The following is an 18,080-nucleotide window of genomic DNA, read 5'->3' on the forward strand; positions in this document are numbered from 1 at the left end:
TGTGCTGGACAATTCCCCCCTGGCCCACTGGAGGTGGGGAAGCCATCTCCATGGCTGACCCCCACCAATGCCCTTTTTTTCCCCCGGAGCCAATGTCGCTCTTCCCTGAGCCTCTAACATTCCTATACCTCGTCAACCAGAACACTGGGGCAAGTCATAGGACTGGCCTTCACTTTTAACCTTTTTAGACAAATTGTTGCATCAAGATACAACCACTTTTACACGAACAACACGAAGTGATGATCTGACCTCTTCCTCCATAGATTGTATCAAACTGTTGTATCAGTTCTCCTTCTGTTTTAAAAGGAGAGTATTTACAGAAGATCATTAACTGTAAGGTATACTTCTTAGGGTCATCCACAATAGCTTCCTTAGTTTCTCTTGTCCATGAAGATAAAGGAACCACCATCTATGAAAGACAGAAATAAGGACTTGCACTACAGAACGACAATGAAATTATAATTCATTAGAGAGCCAGCGGCTGGATAAATTGGTCAATACCAGGCTGTACAGGAAAGTGCAGGACATTTGCTAAATGAAGGGGGTGTTGCAGCTTATAGTAATATTCAAGTCTCCGGAGAATGTCTAGCAAAGATGGCCCAAGATGTCGTTTAGATACCCCCATGTGTCCTTAGTCACTGAGAAGTTGGTCTAGCCACTGCTTTGGTTCCTTGATGCTTTTTAAGTGTCTGGGGGTGAGCTTCTGGATGGGAAAGAATTAGAAAAGATACTACAAATCTTTTAAATAAATGAAATAAAGTCCAAGGAAGAAAAAAGATTATCCGTGAAGGGGCAATGGGAATGTCTCAACCACCTAGCTACTGAGGCTCTGGAAAGGGTATCCCCCCCGGGCCCTGCCCACATCAACAGTGAGACGCAGCCGCTATTTTAGGGGACCTGGACAGAAGTTGTATGGGTATGGGAAGCCTTACACTCAGTGGATTTCAAAAATGATGCAACTAAAAGATATGGTGGAAAGCAACCCAAAACAGGCCTGCTCTGCTATAGACAAGGACTCAAAAGAAAGACAACATGGTGCACGGCATGCAGCGGACAGTACACAAAATACATCTTATTGTCTCCCTCGACCAATGGCCCTGCAAATGTGTATCACACACTGCGGACTGTGGTACAATTAAGAGTATATGTCTCTTGCAGCTTCTCATGAGACCCTTAATCACAATGAGACATACCTCATTAAGGCCTTCCGTTTCACAGAAAGTTTGAGAGAAGAGAAGACAGGTCATTGTATCTTCCTTTTTGGTAAACAATATAAAATCCTTCCCTATCCGCAGGGCTCCGCTGCAAAAAAAAAAAAAAGCCAAGGATTATTCTTTTGTTAATGGCCAACTACTCCACGTCGCTGCCGTATAAACCTTCCCAGCTGATGGCAGCAAATGGGAGGTGCAACTGCTGAAAAGGACATCAAGTTGAGTTCCACTGCCATTCCTGAATAACGACGAACAGCACAAGAAATAATCTGCACCAAAATTCATGTGATACGGATGATTGCATACAACACAGCTCTCTCTCGCTCTCTCTCTCTCAGCAGCCCAAAACATGGAAATGGCTGTCTAGAAGTTAGCCGGCTAATTGCTTTTGAATATGGACCTCCTTGATTTCACTATTTAATGCCAAAGGATATTTAGGACATAACATTTTGGAGGTCAGTAACTGGGCAGACTGGATGGACCAACTGTTTTTTATCTGCCATTATTTACAAAGTTTACTATGTTACAATAAAAAAAAAAAAAAAAAAAGCAACTTACGATTTTAGACCATTGCCATATTGGCCAATGAATCCGAGACCAGCTGTGCGTTTAGCAGATCTTCCAAGGTAAATGAGATCCACGGCTTCCTCTGAAAGGCCAAAATCAAATGGAAATACAGCCCTGGAGTCAATTTTCAAAAGCAAGTGGATAGTTCCAACCTCTGCGAGTACTTGTTGCCCCTGAACTCTGCATGAAGTCTCAAAGGGAAAGTGCGCGTAACCCATCCTTTTCAAAGGAAGAGAACTGCCCCTGCTTCCCTCCCCCCCCCCCCCCCCCGAACGATGGGCGGAGTTTATGAAAATGCAAAAACTGCGAGTTGCTGCCCCCCCCCTCCCGACCCCTACCTCGGATCCTGCCTCCTATTCTCTGCCTGTATATAACATATGAGGGGGGCCAGGTTTTTGACAGCCGTGCACTCCCCTTATTCTGTGCCTATGGCAAAAGCCTTCAGTAAGGAAGGTCTGAGGACTCCCAGGAGCGGGATCACCCACCGGGTCCAGTTTTTCAGGGTAAGAGGACCCGGTCCTGGTTTTGTTCACTGCACAGAGGGACTTCTTCTGATTTCTCTAAGCAATGTGTGACGGGAAGTCCATGCAGGTCACAAGCTGAAACCAGGACTAGGTCAGCCTATCCTTGAAAAAATGGAATCAACTGGTGGCTAACATTTAAAAGAGCAAACAGGACAGCTGCAAAAAAATGATGAAAGTGATTTTTTAAAAGAATATCTCACCTTTTACTGACTGCAGACTCATCTTGAGGCCTGTGAGCTGGATGACTCCTGTTCCTTCTGGATCCTGGGCAGGGGCCCAGACCAACTGGGGCAATTTAACTTTCCCAATTTGACCAAAAGAGGGTCAATTTCACTAATGACAAAAACAAATATACTGCTACAGACTGCCCCCCCCCCCCCCCACCCCGAGACAAGTCTTCAACACCTTCTTGCATCCAAAGAAGCAACCTAGACAAGGCAACAAACTGACTAAGCCAACCTCCTCTCTGTCTACAGTTTTATTTCTGATCCCCACCTCTCAGCCTCCCCGAGGCTGGACATGAGCTGCCCTTATCATGAACATCGGGATTCCAGTGTTTCAGGAAAATCACAGGGCAGAGATCGCCGTTCTCCAGGCACGGACCAAAGTCAGCTCCAATCATTGCCTTTAGGGTGACACAGGCTTCGTATCATCGCAACATCGGTGCCCAGCGAGGTGGCACAACTCCCGCAGCAGTGACAAAGCACACGCACCCACCCTGAGAAAAGAACGGGGTGACTCATCGGCGTGACCGGGGGGGGGGGGGGGGAGAACTCCTTCAAAATTTTCAGTGGTGCCTCACAGAAGATTTTTTTTGGGTGTGTGCGCCATGTTTATATCAAAATCTTCAAAACAAGAGGACATACGGTCTTGGGTGACGGAGGCACTGTGTATGGTCAAAATCCTTAGAAAGGGCCCGGGCGGGTTTTGCACACTGTTGAATTCTGCCATGTCGCTGCAGGCAAAGAAGCAGCTTTGGGGAAACCAAAAGCCTACGTGAGTACAAACTGTACCCAACTCAACGGATTATATGGGACGAGGAAGGCGTTTCTCCGAGGTCTAGATGGCGTCTCATCTAACGTGAGCGCTGGTAATTAACTTACTGGGGCTCATGCCGCAGCCGTCATCCAGAAAGCACAGCGTGAAGCCACCCTGCAGGTCTTCACTGTCCACTGTAAAAGAAGACATAAACCCACCTGTTTAGATCCATTAAGCTCTCGGGTTTATAGTTTCAGACAGAGGCGCAGCCTCCCTTGTCTTTCTCAATGACTCCGAAAAGGTACCAGCCGCTCTGCGGCCACATCAAGCTCAGGTGGGGGGGGGGGGGGGGGGAGAGGCTGGCCCTTCTCGTCCTGATTAATGAGGTCATCCTCTGATCTCAGGAGTCACAAGCAGCTCCTTTACTTACCAGAAAAGATGTCCAGTCTCGTGGCCCCCGCATCTCTGCAAGTGAAACGCAAAACCGTTAGAATGGTGCGCACCCCTCCCCCCCCCCCTGATTCAGCTGGAAGAAGAAGCCTCACCAGCAACCTGAAGCTTTAATGCCAGAGCTCAGGCAGGGCGATACAGCAAACAAGAAAAGCAGCTTTTGCCTTTCCCGTGTCCATTCCCCCTTCCCTTTCTCCCTTTTTCTGGATTGCCCCTGCCAGAGCTCCCTACGCTTTACAACTGGGAGAGCAATGCATGAATCAACCCTTCAGATAAATATGGGCCATAAACAGAGAAAGTCTGCCCACTGAACGGGGGTCTTTTACTGCTCGCTCGTGAGAGAAGGGACTTCCCTAACTCCAGGCTGTCCCATTCGGGAGTTCTAACGACCCCTTTGGTCACTCATGAACCACGAGTAGGACACCTATTATATATTTTGCCTTTCATGTACATATGACATTTGTCTATATGTGTGCATTTATCTATGGGGATATGGTATTCTTATGGCATGAGAGCTCTCTTACCGTGCATTGTCCATCAGTTCTGCAAGGGCCCCAAACAGAAATTCATGGGTAGTGCTATAAAAATTCAGGGGGAAAAAGACAAAAAACAGAGCATAGTCATATAAAGGACACTATCTGCACACTCTGCCAGCTCTCGGAGCAAAGATTGATGCTGTATTCCTTTACAGCGCTGTCCCCGCTCACCACGAGCGTTTTAGCAGCATGAGAAACATGCAGAGTCCTGAGAGCTGTCAAACTGGCCATGCTGATGGACACAAAGACGCTTTTACAGGGCGTCCATAGAATGGAAAAAGCTCAGGGCAAGCCAGCCTTTACCACAAGGGCCTCTTAAGGGGAGGATAAGTTTCTTTAATTTAACTCCTGTTATATTGTTATAGACTATAAGTAATTTCTCTGTCTCCCCGACCCATGCACTGACAGTCAAGGATCATCTGTGTTTAACACTGGTCTGGAATTCTGTTATTGTTTTTGCATTCACCGCCTCCACTAGGAGGATATTTCCTGCATCCCCCAGGATATTAGTGCAAGAGACAGCTGAATATTAGAACAGATGCAAGGGAAAAATGTATTCATGCAGACCTGATTTAAGAGTGTTCTCTTGTAAAGAAAAAAAATAGAATAATGTTCAGTGCACTAATTTATGGGGCTGCTGTGCTGATCTTTAGCAGAACCCCTGCAAGAAGTAGATTCAGAAGAATGTGAAAGTTATTTATTTTTATTTGATATATACACACACACAAACACAACAATAGAAAGAAAGAAGAAGACATATAAAAGCCCTAGAAGGCAGCAACAGAGCCATACGTTCAAAAAGCTACCAACCCTGCTTTAACTGGAGTTCTGCCTGCTGCACAGGTAAGATACCATGGCCAGGATCAAATACCTGCCTCAGGGCAGGGAAGATGCACAGACTGGATCCCAGCCACAGAAGTGGGAATGTGTAGAGATCAGATCCCAGCTACACAGCAGGGGGTAGGACCTGTTTTGGAGGTGGGGGAAAGCAGGGCAATTGTCTGGGAACCGAAAGTGAATGTAATTGAGATAGAGCGACTGGATGCCTGGTAAGAAATGGGCCCCAATGAGTCTTAACTTCGGCCTTAATAGTAAGCGTTCACAGATCAGACCTCATGCTCACAGATATGGTGCACAGATCAGCTCCCAAACCCTAAGATCAGCAGAGCAGGCAGGGTGCACAGTTCAGACCCCAGACCCCAGGGTCAGCAGAGCAAGGAGGGTGCCCGGATCCGATCCCAGACCCCAGGGTCAGCAGAGCAGGGAGGGAGATCGGATCCGATTCCAGGGTCAGCAGAGCAGGGAGGGTGCACGGATCCGATCCCAGACCCCAGGGTCAGCAGCACAGCAGGGAGGGTACACAGATCAGACCCCCCCCCCCCCAGGGCGGTGACAGGGTGCAGGTAAGGACCGGCACACACTCACGAGTTGGCGTGCAGATAGTCCAGCGTGAGCTGCGCTCTGCACAGAGCGCTGTACCTCTCCACCATGGCACACCTGCTGCGGGGGCGCTTCACGACAGGAGGGGCCTCTGGCAGCGCTGGAGGCACGTGGGCCAGGACACAGGCCGCGCCCCCTCTCTCCACGTGCAGCCTCGGTCTAGGGTGGGAGGTTCACTTCAGCCAATCGGATCGCTCCAGCATTTAAAGGTCCGCGAGGCGGGTTGGATTCTTCTTCTTCCCGCTCACGGCCACGCGCAACCGACTTTTCTGCTCTCCCCGCTCACAGGACCTGAGGGAGAGGAAGGGTGCGGTCTCCTGCTGCTCGGGAGCCGGGAGGAGAAGTCTGAAGGTCCGAGGGCAGAGTGGAGGGAGATTCAAGGGTGGGACTGTGGGATTTAGCTGAGGGGAGCGGGCGTGCTACTCTAGCGCGAGGGAGAGAAGTCTGGAGCTGAACAGTAGGTAGACGAAGGTCGGGGGAGGAAGGGACTTTGGGTAGGGAGTAAGAGAGTCAAGAACAGGGGAGGGGCAGGGCAGGCCAGGGAGGGGATGAAAGACAGGGGTCGAGGGGCAGAAGACGGTAGATAGTAAAGGGTTAGTAAAGGAGATATAGGTACGGAGAGTGGGAATGAAAAGCTGAAAGGTAGATGAGAGGCGAACAGAGGGGAAACTGAGTACTGGCGGGTGAGAGAGTTGGAGAAGGAGGGGGTCTAGCTATGCCCGGACAGAGGCAGAGCAGAGAAAAAAATAAGATGACAGGAGCAAAATGCATGTCAGAGTCTTGAAGGGAAGAAGGCAGGAAAAGAGAGAAGAAATGGAAAGGAGACCCTGGAAAAGGACATAGACAAAAACAATGAGGAAAGCAGAAAAGAGACCCAGACAAATTTGATGAGAAAGGTAGAAGAAAATAAATTTTATTTCAAACTTTTAGTGATTGCACTTTGCGAATTGGGAATGTGCATCTTTTATATCTTTGTATGTAACTCAGTGCAGAAGGAAATGCATGTCTTTTACTTTAATATTGCACTGCTCACAGAGACTGGTTTATTTTGTGTGTTTATTTCAAATAATTTTTAAACCTCCTTCCTGACCAAACCAGTAGTCTCCTAAGGCAGCATACAATATTAAGTCATAATACAACATAAATTAAGCAAACTAAACATAAAAACAGGAATCCATACTGCCAGGTATTACTACCAACCGTGGCCGGTCTTCCTCACCTTCTGCCGCTGCCCCCGCGATGCGGAGGGAGCGCCTTTGGCACTGCCCTTCTCTCCATGGCCTTGCCTGCAGTCCTCGACCTCATGGTGTGGTGGAGACGCAGCCACTGTCCCCCTCACGGGCCCATATCACGGCAGAGACACTGCTGCCGATTACTTCTCCTCTCCGGGATTCCCCAGGCGTGTATGCGTGCCTCTCCTTTTGATTTAAAGGGCCCGCGGCACACTAAGGCTGCGGGCACTCCCGGATGCTGTTACTTGCCTGGCCTATTTAAGGCAAGCTCTGACAGCCAGAGCTTGCCTTTGCAACAGGTTCCCTCACTCCCTGTTGCCTCCAGGCGATTCTTCCTGTGTCCTTTGACCTTTGGATTGCTTCTTTGGACCTCAACCTCTGCTTTGCCTGACCACGCTATTGACTCTCTCCGAACCTCGACCTCTGCTTTGCCTGACCATGCCGTTGACTCTCTCCAGACCCAGATCTCTGCATTGCCTGACTACATCGTTGCCTCTCTCCAGACCCAGACCTCAGCCTCGTTTGACTATGCTTGACTATCTCCATGTTCAGATCTCAGCCTTGCTTGCCACTGCTTCCAGATTGCTGCCAGTCCTGACTCAAGCCTGTTCTTTGACACCTCTTCAGCCTACTTCCTGGACTTGGTCTATTCAGGCTTCGGCCTGCTCTTACTCGGGTGCCCCTGTCTGCCTATGTTCCTTTGGCGCCCGAGTCTCCAGGACACTACTTCGTCCAGTGTAAGACTGTACCATTTCCCCTCTGCTGTCTCTGGGCTGATCACCATCTCTTCATCGATGACATACAGAGGCCCACCTAAGTCCAGCCGGCCCCGGCACCCAAAGGCTCAACCCACGGGGAACGAGGGCTGGTATTGATGAAGCTCCAGTTGGCCTTTGTCCATCAGCCCACTCCGCCTGCCAACGGTGGGGACCCATAGGTCCTTACCTACGGGTTGTGTCAACCCCACCTGGGCTCAAGGGTCCACCTCTGGTGCAACAGGTTGCAAAGGTCATGGATTCGGTGGAGCCGTGTGCCCTCCAGGCCATTCCAGGCCTGGCATCCAAGGTACAGGAGCAGCAATGATTTCTTGAGGCTTTGGCTTCCTCCATAGAGCGACTGCATGCCTGACTGGATTCCTACCCAGTGGATTTGGTGGCACTGAAGTCCATTCCTGGGCTTGTTGTGAAGCTTCAAAATCTCCAAGCAACCTTGGAACAGGTGGTGGCAGATGTGAACCGTCTTGCTGCTCAGCAAGACTCCCTGACTCAGCTAAACGCCCCACCGCCTTCCCCAGTGGCCTCCGTACCAGCACCCGACCCTGGCCGGGTGCTCATTCCTCTGCTGGCCCCGCCTCATTACTCAGGGGATCCGAAATGGTGTTGGGGATTCTTAAATCAATGCCATATGCTTTTCACTCTCCAAGCGATGCTGTTCCCGATCGATTTGGTTAAGATGACCTTTATCTTATCCCTTTTGGATGGTAAGGTGTTGGCATGGGCTTCCCCTTTGTGGGAGTGCTCTGACCCCATGCTTTCCAATCTTCTGCAATTTGTGTCCGCCTTTAAACAGGTGTTTGAGGAACTTGGCAGGCTTCCAGCTATGGGATCTGATCTACTGCAGCTACGCCAAGGAACTCACTCTCTTTCCGACTACGCAATTGAATTCTGAACCCTGGCCACGGAATTAAATTGGCAGGGGGACAGTTTGCACGCCATCTTCCTGGAGGGATTGGTCCCCAGGATAAAAGATGAACTAGCAGCTCGGGAGCTTCCTACTTCCCTCGAAGGCCTTATTGATCTATCTGGGAAGATTGACAGACGTCTTCAGGAGCGGTCTCGGGAGAACTGCTCTACCCAGAAGAATCGCCCCAGGGAATCTCCCCTTTCTGGTGATCGTCCTCTGCCTTCTGGAAATTCCTCAGAGGAACCCATGCAGCTGGGTCATGTTCGTCTTTTGGATGAGGAGAGATCTCATCACTGTCAACTCAGACTCTGTCTCTACTGCGGGAATTCGGGCCATCTGTTACCTCAGTGCCCAAGGAGGGGCGCGATCTCACATCGAGAGACCCCTGAGTTGATAGCCCTTGGCCTCACCATAGCTTCACCTTTATTTCTGCTGCCTGCTTCTGTGGAAATGTCCCTTGCCAGTTTCTCTACTCAGGTGCTAGTGGACTCTGGCGCGGGGCAAACTTTATCCAGCAGGATCTCGAGGATCAGTACCAAATTCCCACATATTTTCTAACTCTGCCATAGGTTCTCTCTTCAGTCCATGGGGACTTCCTCCCCAGAGTAGCGACACTGTTGGTGTTTGAGATAGTTGTGGGTAGATCCTTGGGCCGGTGGCAGATGACCATGACCCTGGGGGAAGATCCCGAGAGGGACCACCGGTCAGGCTCAGAGACAGACACACACTAGTTCTTTTATTAAACAGTATATTGAACCACCAGAGGTGGCAGTAGTGAGCTGGAAGTGCCCGGCAGGGCTGTAGTCCCAGGTACTGGAACAGCGATCCTGGATAACTGAGCTGTAGAGAAACTGAATATAGTGAATAGGCAGAGTATGCAGAGTTCAGGAACAGAACCTTGATGGTAACACTCACACAATAGTCTCTAGAAGTAGTCCAGGTGTCGGAATGAGTTAGGCCCTCGAGGAGCGAGTACCTGGTTCCAGGGAAAGCTCTGAAAGAGAGATGGTAACTCACTGGTGTAGTAGGCAGCGATGACTTCCAGGCAGAGTAAGTATTCAGCAACCAGTCTGGGAACATGGGCCCTTGAGGAGCGAGTGCCGGTTCCTGACTGGGACCTGAAAAACAAAGAGAGTGTGAGGCCCCCAAGGAGCGGCTACCCCTGGTAAGTCCGAGGATGCAGAGTAGCTAGGAGAGTGCGAAACTGGTCCTTGCTAACTCGATATGTTAGCGATTTCTAAGACCTTATATATCCGGTATTGCTGACGTCATCTCAGGGGGACGCCCCTGAGGTTCGTGCCATTGCTGGTACATCAGTCGGGGCTGCACCGCGCGCACGCCCTTAGGCCCTTGTGAAACATGGTGGATTGCAGCATCGAGCCGCTCCGGAGACGCCGGAGGAAGACGGCAGAAAGACACCGTGGCAGCCAACCTTCCATTTGAGCAAGAGGGAGTCGCCAAGGAGGTGAGGAGGGCGAAGTGGAGACGTCGGGCAGCGACGGTCGCAACAGACACAGGCCACACAACCTTTTACTTTGAAGGTTGGTCCGGATCACTCGGAGCTTATTTCTTTTTTACATTCTTCTTACAGCCGTGAACCTGGTCATTCTGGACCTACCTTGGTTACGGAAGCATCAGCCTCAATTTGACTGGGCCATGGCCGACCTGATCCAATGGGGACCACAGTGTGCGGAATCCTGTCTGGAATCGATAGTCTCCTCTGTCCTTAACCGTGGCTACCGCCCTCCCTAACCATCTTCCTTACAAGAAATCTCAGGAGACCCAGACCAGATCCAGTTCCCTTCGAAGGAACATCTTAAGGGCTGTCTTTGCCCAGCTGGAAGAGCAACTGACACATAAGACGGCCGAACATGAAGCTCTCGTCGAGAAGAATAACTGAGCCATAAAGGGGTTTTTGTCCCTCTTGTCCTTCAAGGAAGACGAGATCCGGAACTTATCCAATAAATTGCTCGGGTGACAAATCTATACATAATTTCAGGTGAGTGGCCTGAAGCACCTGCTCAGCTTGTTCAAAAGAGATGATAAGAGTTCAGCTGTAATGATTGCAAAGCCAATCTCTTTCAGAGGTAGTGAAGACATTGGATTAGACCCCTCCCCTACCCATATAACTTTGGTTTAATTTCCATTCACGATTAATTTATTTCTAGCTGCTGAAGTGCAGCCCTAAATTTAGCCAGATAAACCTACCCAGTTACCTGTTGTTTAGCTGGGTATATGGAGTGTTGTGTGTGCACTTGCACTGCTGAATATCCCTGTAAGTCAATTAGATAAAGCTTATCTGGCTAACTTGATTGAGCCATTTTTTTTGCAGAGTTTTATTACTTCACAAAATGTGGGGCAGTGGAGGGAGTCTGTGTTGCGGTTGCCAAGGTCAGACCAGAATTTGAGGTTTTAAAGCTATTAGTGGACGTGCCAGATTTTTATATTCTGTTCTGAAGATTAGTCTGCCCTGTGAGGGTGTTGAGATTTGTGATTCACAATTTGCTGGATATTCCTTCTGAAACCAGGTTCATCTGGGTGAATCTAGCTGGTCCAGTTTTGTGGAATTTGCTGCCAGATGAGTAAAGGATAATAAATAGCTTCAGGTTCAGGAAGCAATTGAAGGCCTATGTATTCCAGACGGTATTTGAAGGGTTTTAGTTACCATAATGCTTCTTTTTATTTTAGCATGTTATATCCGTTTTTAAAGGCAGGGGGCTGTGCTGTGGGATTGCTGTTGGTTTGTGGGGTGTGGGAGAGGAGGAGGTGCTGCTGCTGGGCAGGGGGTGGAAGAGAGAGATGGGCTGCTCCTGGGTAAGGGCGGAGTGAGGGAAAGGGGATGCTTTGTCAGTGTAGGGGTGGTGTAATTCAGAATAGCTGCCTGGGTGAAGAAAAAGCTGGTCTCTGCAGAGATACAGAGTAATTAGTAGGTGGCTCAGGTTCTCCCATTCCCAAGCTTGTGATTTATCCCCCCTTGGCTGCTGCACTAAACTATAGCACTCACATCTGGGGCTGACGTTTGGCATTTTATTCTGTCCAATACTTATAACAGTTTTCCTTTTAAAGCATGAGTTTACACCTTCCTCTGAGCTGTTCTAGGTACAGTATGATAACTTCAGAAAGTTCATTTATTCAGTGTGTTGTAATTTTGGTATATACAAAAGCTGCGTATTCAGGCCGATGCAATACTGTGCGCTCAGGCCAGCACACAAGTTAACTGCGGTTGGACACATTTTGGATGCGTGCCCATAACTCTTGCTGCAATAAGTGAATCAGCACGTCCAAAATAGCGCGTAGCTAATAGCGCTTATCACATGTAAATGCCGTGTTGATGAGCTAGTACCCCAGATGTAAAAAAATAACCGTGTGCCCGATGCACACATTTTAACCCTCAAAAATTAACGCCAGCTCCAGTGCTAGTGTTAAGTCTTGAGGAGCACCAAAAGTTTGGTTCCTCTGATTTAAAATCATTGCGATATTAAGGCTGAGGAACCAGAGAAAGCAGCGACATGGAAAAAAAAAGTCTTGACGGTGGTCAGGTTCAGAAAACTGATGCTCAATTTATGAGCATCCATTTTCTTAACCCGTGGCTGTGCACAGGTTAGGAAAACAGACGCTTGTAAAATTGAGCGTCCATTTTCCTAACCCATGCACAGCCGCTTCTTTTGGGTGCCTGATGCCGAGAAAGTGCTAGGAACGCACAGTTTCCCCTAGTGCCTCCTTTTTAACGTAGCAGCTCATTGGTATACTGTATCACAAACCCAGAAGAGGTGGATGGTTAGGACAGCGGGCGCTCAATCATGAGGGCCTGTTTTTCGCACACTCATATTGCATCGGCCTGTTGGTTTATAATCTGAGGCAGATGAGTGAGTATGAAAAGCAGGTGGAGGGTGAAAGTTGGAGTCTCTCTCATCCCTTAAAAAGCTGCATGCTACGAGTAGTAAATCTTTTAACCCCAGTTACTGTATGTAATTGAGCAATTAGTGAGAAGCTCATTGAGCTGCATTTTACTCTGAGAGAAAGGGAGCGCTAAAGCAGATGGGCTTTTCCAGTCGAATGACCCTGCACATGAGCCGTGGGCTGCATGCTAAGTCTATTCAGCTCCGTATGCCTCAGAATTCCTGGAATCCGCCACAGATCTGCAAATCTATTGGTCCTCTATTGGTCCCCCTTCTCATTTTCTGTTAAATGGTACATCTATTCCAATCTCTACTTATGCTACAAATTTAGGAGTAATTATTAATACAGATTTAGCTATGAAGCAACATATTTCATCAGTAACTAAAAAATCTTTCTACAAACTACAACTTCTAAAACACCTTTGACTGCTACTTTTTCGCCGTGATTTTCATACAGTTCTTCAATCTCTTATTTTCTCTGTCTCGATTATTGTAATGCTCTTTACTTAGGTCTTCCCAATAACACCGTCCATCCATTTCAATTAGTTCAGAATGCTGCAGCGCGTATCTTATCAGGTACCTCCATCAGAAATCACATTACTCCAGTTCTACAGGCTTATCATTGGTTACCAATAAAATTCAGAGTACAGTATAAAATTCTTACCATCATTCACTCCCTCATCTATAACTCCTCTTCCACCTGGCTTTGCTCTTTACTTTGTATCTACAAACCCACCAGACATCTGAGATCCTTGACAAAAAACCTTTTGGATATCCCTTCATCTCGACTAGCAAGACTATACATTACAAGGAAAAGGACCTTTTCAGTAGCAGGTCCCTCCCTCTGGAATGCATTACCTGACTCACTGCGATTACTATCTAACCCTATACACTTCAAGAAATCTTTAAAAACATACTTGTATCAGATTGCTTTCAAATTTTCATCAACCAAACAGTAATAATTCATATCAATATTTTCATTTCCATTCCAAAAATTCCCCTCCCATTAGTCTTTTATATACATCTGAAAAAAACATTCCCTTCCCTCAATTTTTCCCTCTCCTATACATATTCAGCGGCTACAAAATGGCACTTGATTTTTGATTTTGATATGTTTTTTGATTTAACTAGATTCTTTATAATTTATTAACCTTTTATTTTATTTTATTATTATTATGAAATTTGTGTAATTTTTTAGTTATTTTTTACTTTTATGTTTTCTACATTTATGTAAACTGTTTTGACTAAACTTTGTTTGTAAAAGCGGTATAGAAACACTTTTAAATAAATAAATAAAATAAATAAATCTTACTAAAATCCAGTAGATGGCAGATGTGAGCAAAGATACAAGCTGCCAGCAAAGAAGCACCCAGCGCTTGCATAGGTACTAGTACAAATAACTTCTTGTACTGGATCACATGTATCCTTCCCTTCCATTAAAAAAAAAAAAAAAAAAAATGTCTTATGTATTCGGCCTGCCTTTCTGTTTACACATGATTTCCTGAACTATTTACCTACAGCCACTAAATTTTCAGGAGAGGTACATCTGTATATAAGCTAGAAACTGAAGTCACATTTTCTCAGAAAACTAGAAATGACAAAGCTAGAGGTGGAAAAATCCTTCTGTGATAGTTTTTTTATTTGCTAATAGAATTTGGATTTTTAGCTTGCTGCTCTAAATGATGCTCAAGGTGGCTTGCAGCATTGTTAGATTAATAGTAATCTGAATGTTCCTCTTCTCATTCTGCGCATAATTGCTGCAGACGGCACGGGAAGTCGGTGAAGGCCTGCGCGGTCGGCGCTAAAGCCCGTCGGGGTAAGGCCATTAAATTCACCCTTGCCCCCCGCGGGCCCTACCGTCGACCACGAGGTCCAGTTCTTACCTCGCCGATCCCCAGGGCCCTCCTCCGAAGCGGCATCCGAAGCGTCCTCCGAGCCACGAGCTGACGTCATCCAGGGGCGTCCCCGTAACGTCTAAAACCCTGCTCTCCCCGGCGTCGCGCGCCTAAGGAGCGTGTCAAAGGGGCCTGCCCCTTTGAGCGCCCCTTCGAGCAGTCCCGTTCGACAGGCCAAAAGAACTACGTTTAGTGTGGCGGGGCTCAACACAAGTCTAGGCAAGCTTAACATTTCGGGCATTTAACAACACCTAACAGTAAGACTAGAAAAGTATGTAATGCTGTTCAGTGATTAATATCTGAAGTGTCCCTAACTCTCGGTACTTTAATTGGTTTAAGTGTGTTATGCGCCTCATCAGGACCTTTTCAGGAGCAAACCACCACCATGCCTTTTTTGCTAAATGTCATTGTATATATATGTTAGAAATATCTGTTTACCTTATTTGCGTTCCAGACACCCTAAAAATAACTTATACTCTGTCATCACTGTACAACGGCTGTACAATCCTGCTTCATCACTTTGCCTTAAACTATATTAGATCAGTGTTTTTTGGCGGTAAAGTACATAATATTAGTTCTTGGTAGTTTTCTGCATTACATCTGTCTCACCCAACTCCATATTCCCAATACCCTGTAGGTCAACTATGCCTCCTTTAAATGGCAACTGGTCTCTATCCTGCCACCTGGGACACAACCCATTTTCTCCCTTGACATTCTCCCATCAGGCCACACAACGCAAGTCCACCCTCAGCAAAAGAAGGCTTATCCCAATACACACCCTCACACGCACTCAAGCCATCAGTTTATCACTCATTTCCATTATTTTATTTAACGCACAATCACTCCAAAAGAAATCACATCTCTTACATGACATCCTTACAGATTCTAAACCAGAAATATGTGCTGTAACGGAAACTTGGTTCAAACAACATGACTCTCCCCTCATCAACCAGCTACCCTTAGAAATCTACGATGTATTCTCTATCCCTCGGAAAAAGAAAAGAGGTGGCGGCATACTCTTGGCTGTAAAAAAGGAATTTAAACTACTATCCCAGAAATGTGATAATCCAAACCAATACGAGATTGGCTTTTTTAAATCTAACTCACTCCAACTGTGTCTCATCTATACACCCCCAGGTCTCCTCGAGAAAGACTCATCCCCACTTATTGAATTTTTTGCAAACTCCCTATCCTCTGACATACCCACAATTCTACTAGGAGACTTTAACTTACACGTGGATACCTCCCCACAATCCCCAGCATGTGAAGCATTCCTCTCCTCCCTTGAAGCTATGGGCTTCCAACAAATCGTGAACTCGCCCACACACAAAGCAGGTCACACACTTGATCTGATCTTTGTCAACTCCCACGTTAGCATAAGCAATCCCCCTTCATGCATTGCAGTACCCTGGTCTGACCACTCCTTGATTCAGACAAAACTCTCACTCCCGCAAATGTCCCCCACCACGCCACAACAGCCCATTTCATTTAAATTTCGCAAACCATGCGATATTGATACCATCTCACAAGCATGCGCTGACTTAGACAGCCAAATCGACGTCTCATCCCCAAACAATGCCTTCTCTACCTGGCTCAACCTTACCCTTAGCATTGCTGACAAACATTGCCCGCTTACAATAAAAATTATCAACCCTAACTGTAGAAACAGAAAACCATGGTACACACCTGATCTCAGGAATCTCAAAATCCAACTCAGGACAGCTGAGAGGTTATGGCGCAAAGACCAATCCCCTGCAAATAAAACCTTATACTACCAAACAATGCATGAATATAGAAATTCTATCCTCCATGCTAAACATAATTACTTTGCTAAAAAAATACATGGCATGCAAGATAACCCCAAGGCCCTATTCACTATGGTTGCGGACCTCACCTCTCCTGCTACCACACAACTCCCAGTTAATCACTCTAAAAATCGCTGCAATGAATTAGCTCAATTTTTCAAAAACAAAGTCTCTTCCATCACTGCACATTTCTCACATAAGAACATCAATATCTGCCTGCCCGCCATCAACTCGACAGCCTCCCTCTCAATTTTTGACTCTTCATCCTCCCTTGAAGTACAAAATATCCTTAAAAAATTAAAACCCTCATCTCATCCTTACGAAACTATCCCCACTAAACTCCTGCTAGCCATTCCCGAAGTGATTTCCAAACCTCTCTCAAATATCCTTAATTGTTCCTTAGAGCATGGCACGGTCCCTAAATTTCTTAAACAAGCAGTAGTTAAACCACTACTCAAAAAACCTAATCTTGACCCTGACACTTTATCTAATTACAGGCCCGTCTCCAACCTACCCCTCCTAGCTAAAGTCCTTGAAAAAATAGTCAACTCACGCCTCTCCGATCACCTGGAACAAAACAATATTCTCCCTTCTACACAGCACGGTTTCAGAAAGCACTTAAGTACTGAAACCCTACTACTCTCCCTACATGACACCCTCATTAAAGGAACTGACTCAGGCTCCTCCTATTTGATTGCCATGCTTGACATCTCAGCGGCATTCGATACAGTCAATCATGATGTCCTCCTCGACATCCTCAGGAGTATCGGGATCACTGGCAATGCCCTATCCTGGATACGATCATATCTCCAGGACCGTCTTTTCACTGTTTTAGTTGATAACAATGAATCAGACCCCATTAGTCTGCCCCAAGGTGTTCCCCAAGGTTCCTCCCTCTCTTCCACCCTCTTTAATATATACATGCTCCCCCTCACTACTCTCCTCACTAACCTCCACATCAAGCATTTCATATATGCGGACGATGTGCAACTCATTTTCCCTTTCTCTGACTCTCTTCAAACTGCTCTTCTTAAATGGGAATCCTGTCTCTCCTCTATCAAAACATTACTAAACGACATGCAACTAGCTCTAAATCCCAGTAAGACTGAACTCTTAATCATATCAAATGGGCCCCCGCTCCCAGACATCCCACCTGCATACTCTTCCACATCTTTCCCATCACACGTTCGCAACCTTGGGGTTCTTATTGATAACCATCTTACTTTCAAACCCTTTATTAAATCCATCATCAAGGAATGCTATTTTAAGCTCCAAACCATAAAAAAACTTAGACCTATGCTACACTTTTCTGATTTCCGCACTGTACTCCAGTCTATCATTTTATCTAAGGTAGACTATTGTAATGCACTCTTGCTAGGCATTCCCGTTACTCATACTAAACCCTTACAACTATTACAAAATGGTGCCGCTAGGATTCTAACTAATTCAAAAAAAAGAGATCACATCACCCCCACACTTATCGAACTTCACTGGCTCCCTATACATTTCCGAATTCGCTATAAAGCCCTTTCTATCATCCACAAAAGTCTGCTGAACTCTAACCTTAACTGGATTAACCCCCCACTCCTCCCCCGTACTTCGAATAGACCAACACGTACAGCCCTCCAAGGAACCCTACGCGCCCAACCTATCAAATCTTTTAAATTATCCTCCACCATAAGCAGAGCTTTCTCTCTCGCCGGCCCATCTATTTGGAACTCCCTGCCCTCTGATATACGCCTGGAAACATACACTCCTACCTTCAAAAAAAAACTGAAAACATGGCTCTTCCAGCAAGCTTACCAGATTTCACCAGCCATTACTTAAACCCCCCTGTTCTACTAAAACTCTTTTTAACTA

At 46.8% G+C, this 18,080-nt stretch overlaps 2 protein-coding genes across 2 annotated transcripts in view; one reads left to right on the forward strand and one right to left on the reverse strand.

Moving 5' to 3' along the window:
• MORC1 (MORC family CW-type zinc finger 1) overlaps positions 1–5,817 on the reverse strand; it is a 40,170-nt gene extending 34,353 nt beyond the window's left edge. Inside the window, exons 1-7 of the mRNA XM_029578041.1 lie at positions 5,692–5,817; positions 4,255–4,308; positions 3,711–3,745; positions 3,406–3,474; positions 1,770–1,860; positions 1,194–1,302; positions 250–409 (exon numbers count right to left, since the gene is read on the reverse strand). Of these exons, the coding sequence (XP_029433901.1) occupies positions 250–409; positions 1,194–1,302; positions 1,770–1,860; positions 3,406–3,474; positions 3,711–3,745; positions 4,255–4,308; positions 5,692–5,756 (583 nt within the window). The 5' untranslated portion in view covers positions 5,757–5,817. The remainder of the gene's footprint in view (positions 1–249; positions 410–1,193; positions 1,303–1,769; positions 1,861–3,405; positions 3,475–3,710; positions 3,746–4,254; positions 4,309–5,691) is intronic.
• A 134-nt stretch (positions 5,818–5,951) lies between these two features.
• Positions 5,952–18,080, forward strand: part of LOC115076905 (protein-arginine deiminase type-1-like) — a 204,821-nt gene continuing 192,692 nt past the window's right edge. Inside the window, exon 1 of the mRNA XM_029578906.1 lies at positions 5,952–6,057. The gene's annotated coding sequence lies outside the window, so the exon portion shown is untranslated. The remainder of the gene's footprint in view (positions 6,058–18,080) is intronic.

This window comes from Rhinatrema bivittatum, chromosome 15, assembly GCF_901001135.1.
Source record: "Rhinatrema bivittatum chromosome 15, aRhiBiv1.1, whole genome shotgun sequence".
In the NCBI taxonomy this organism is placed as follows: domain Eukaryota; kingdom Metazoa; phylum Chordata; class Amphibia; order Gymnophiona; family Rhinatrematidae; genus Rhinatrema; species Rhinatrema bivittatum.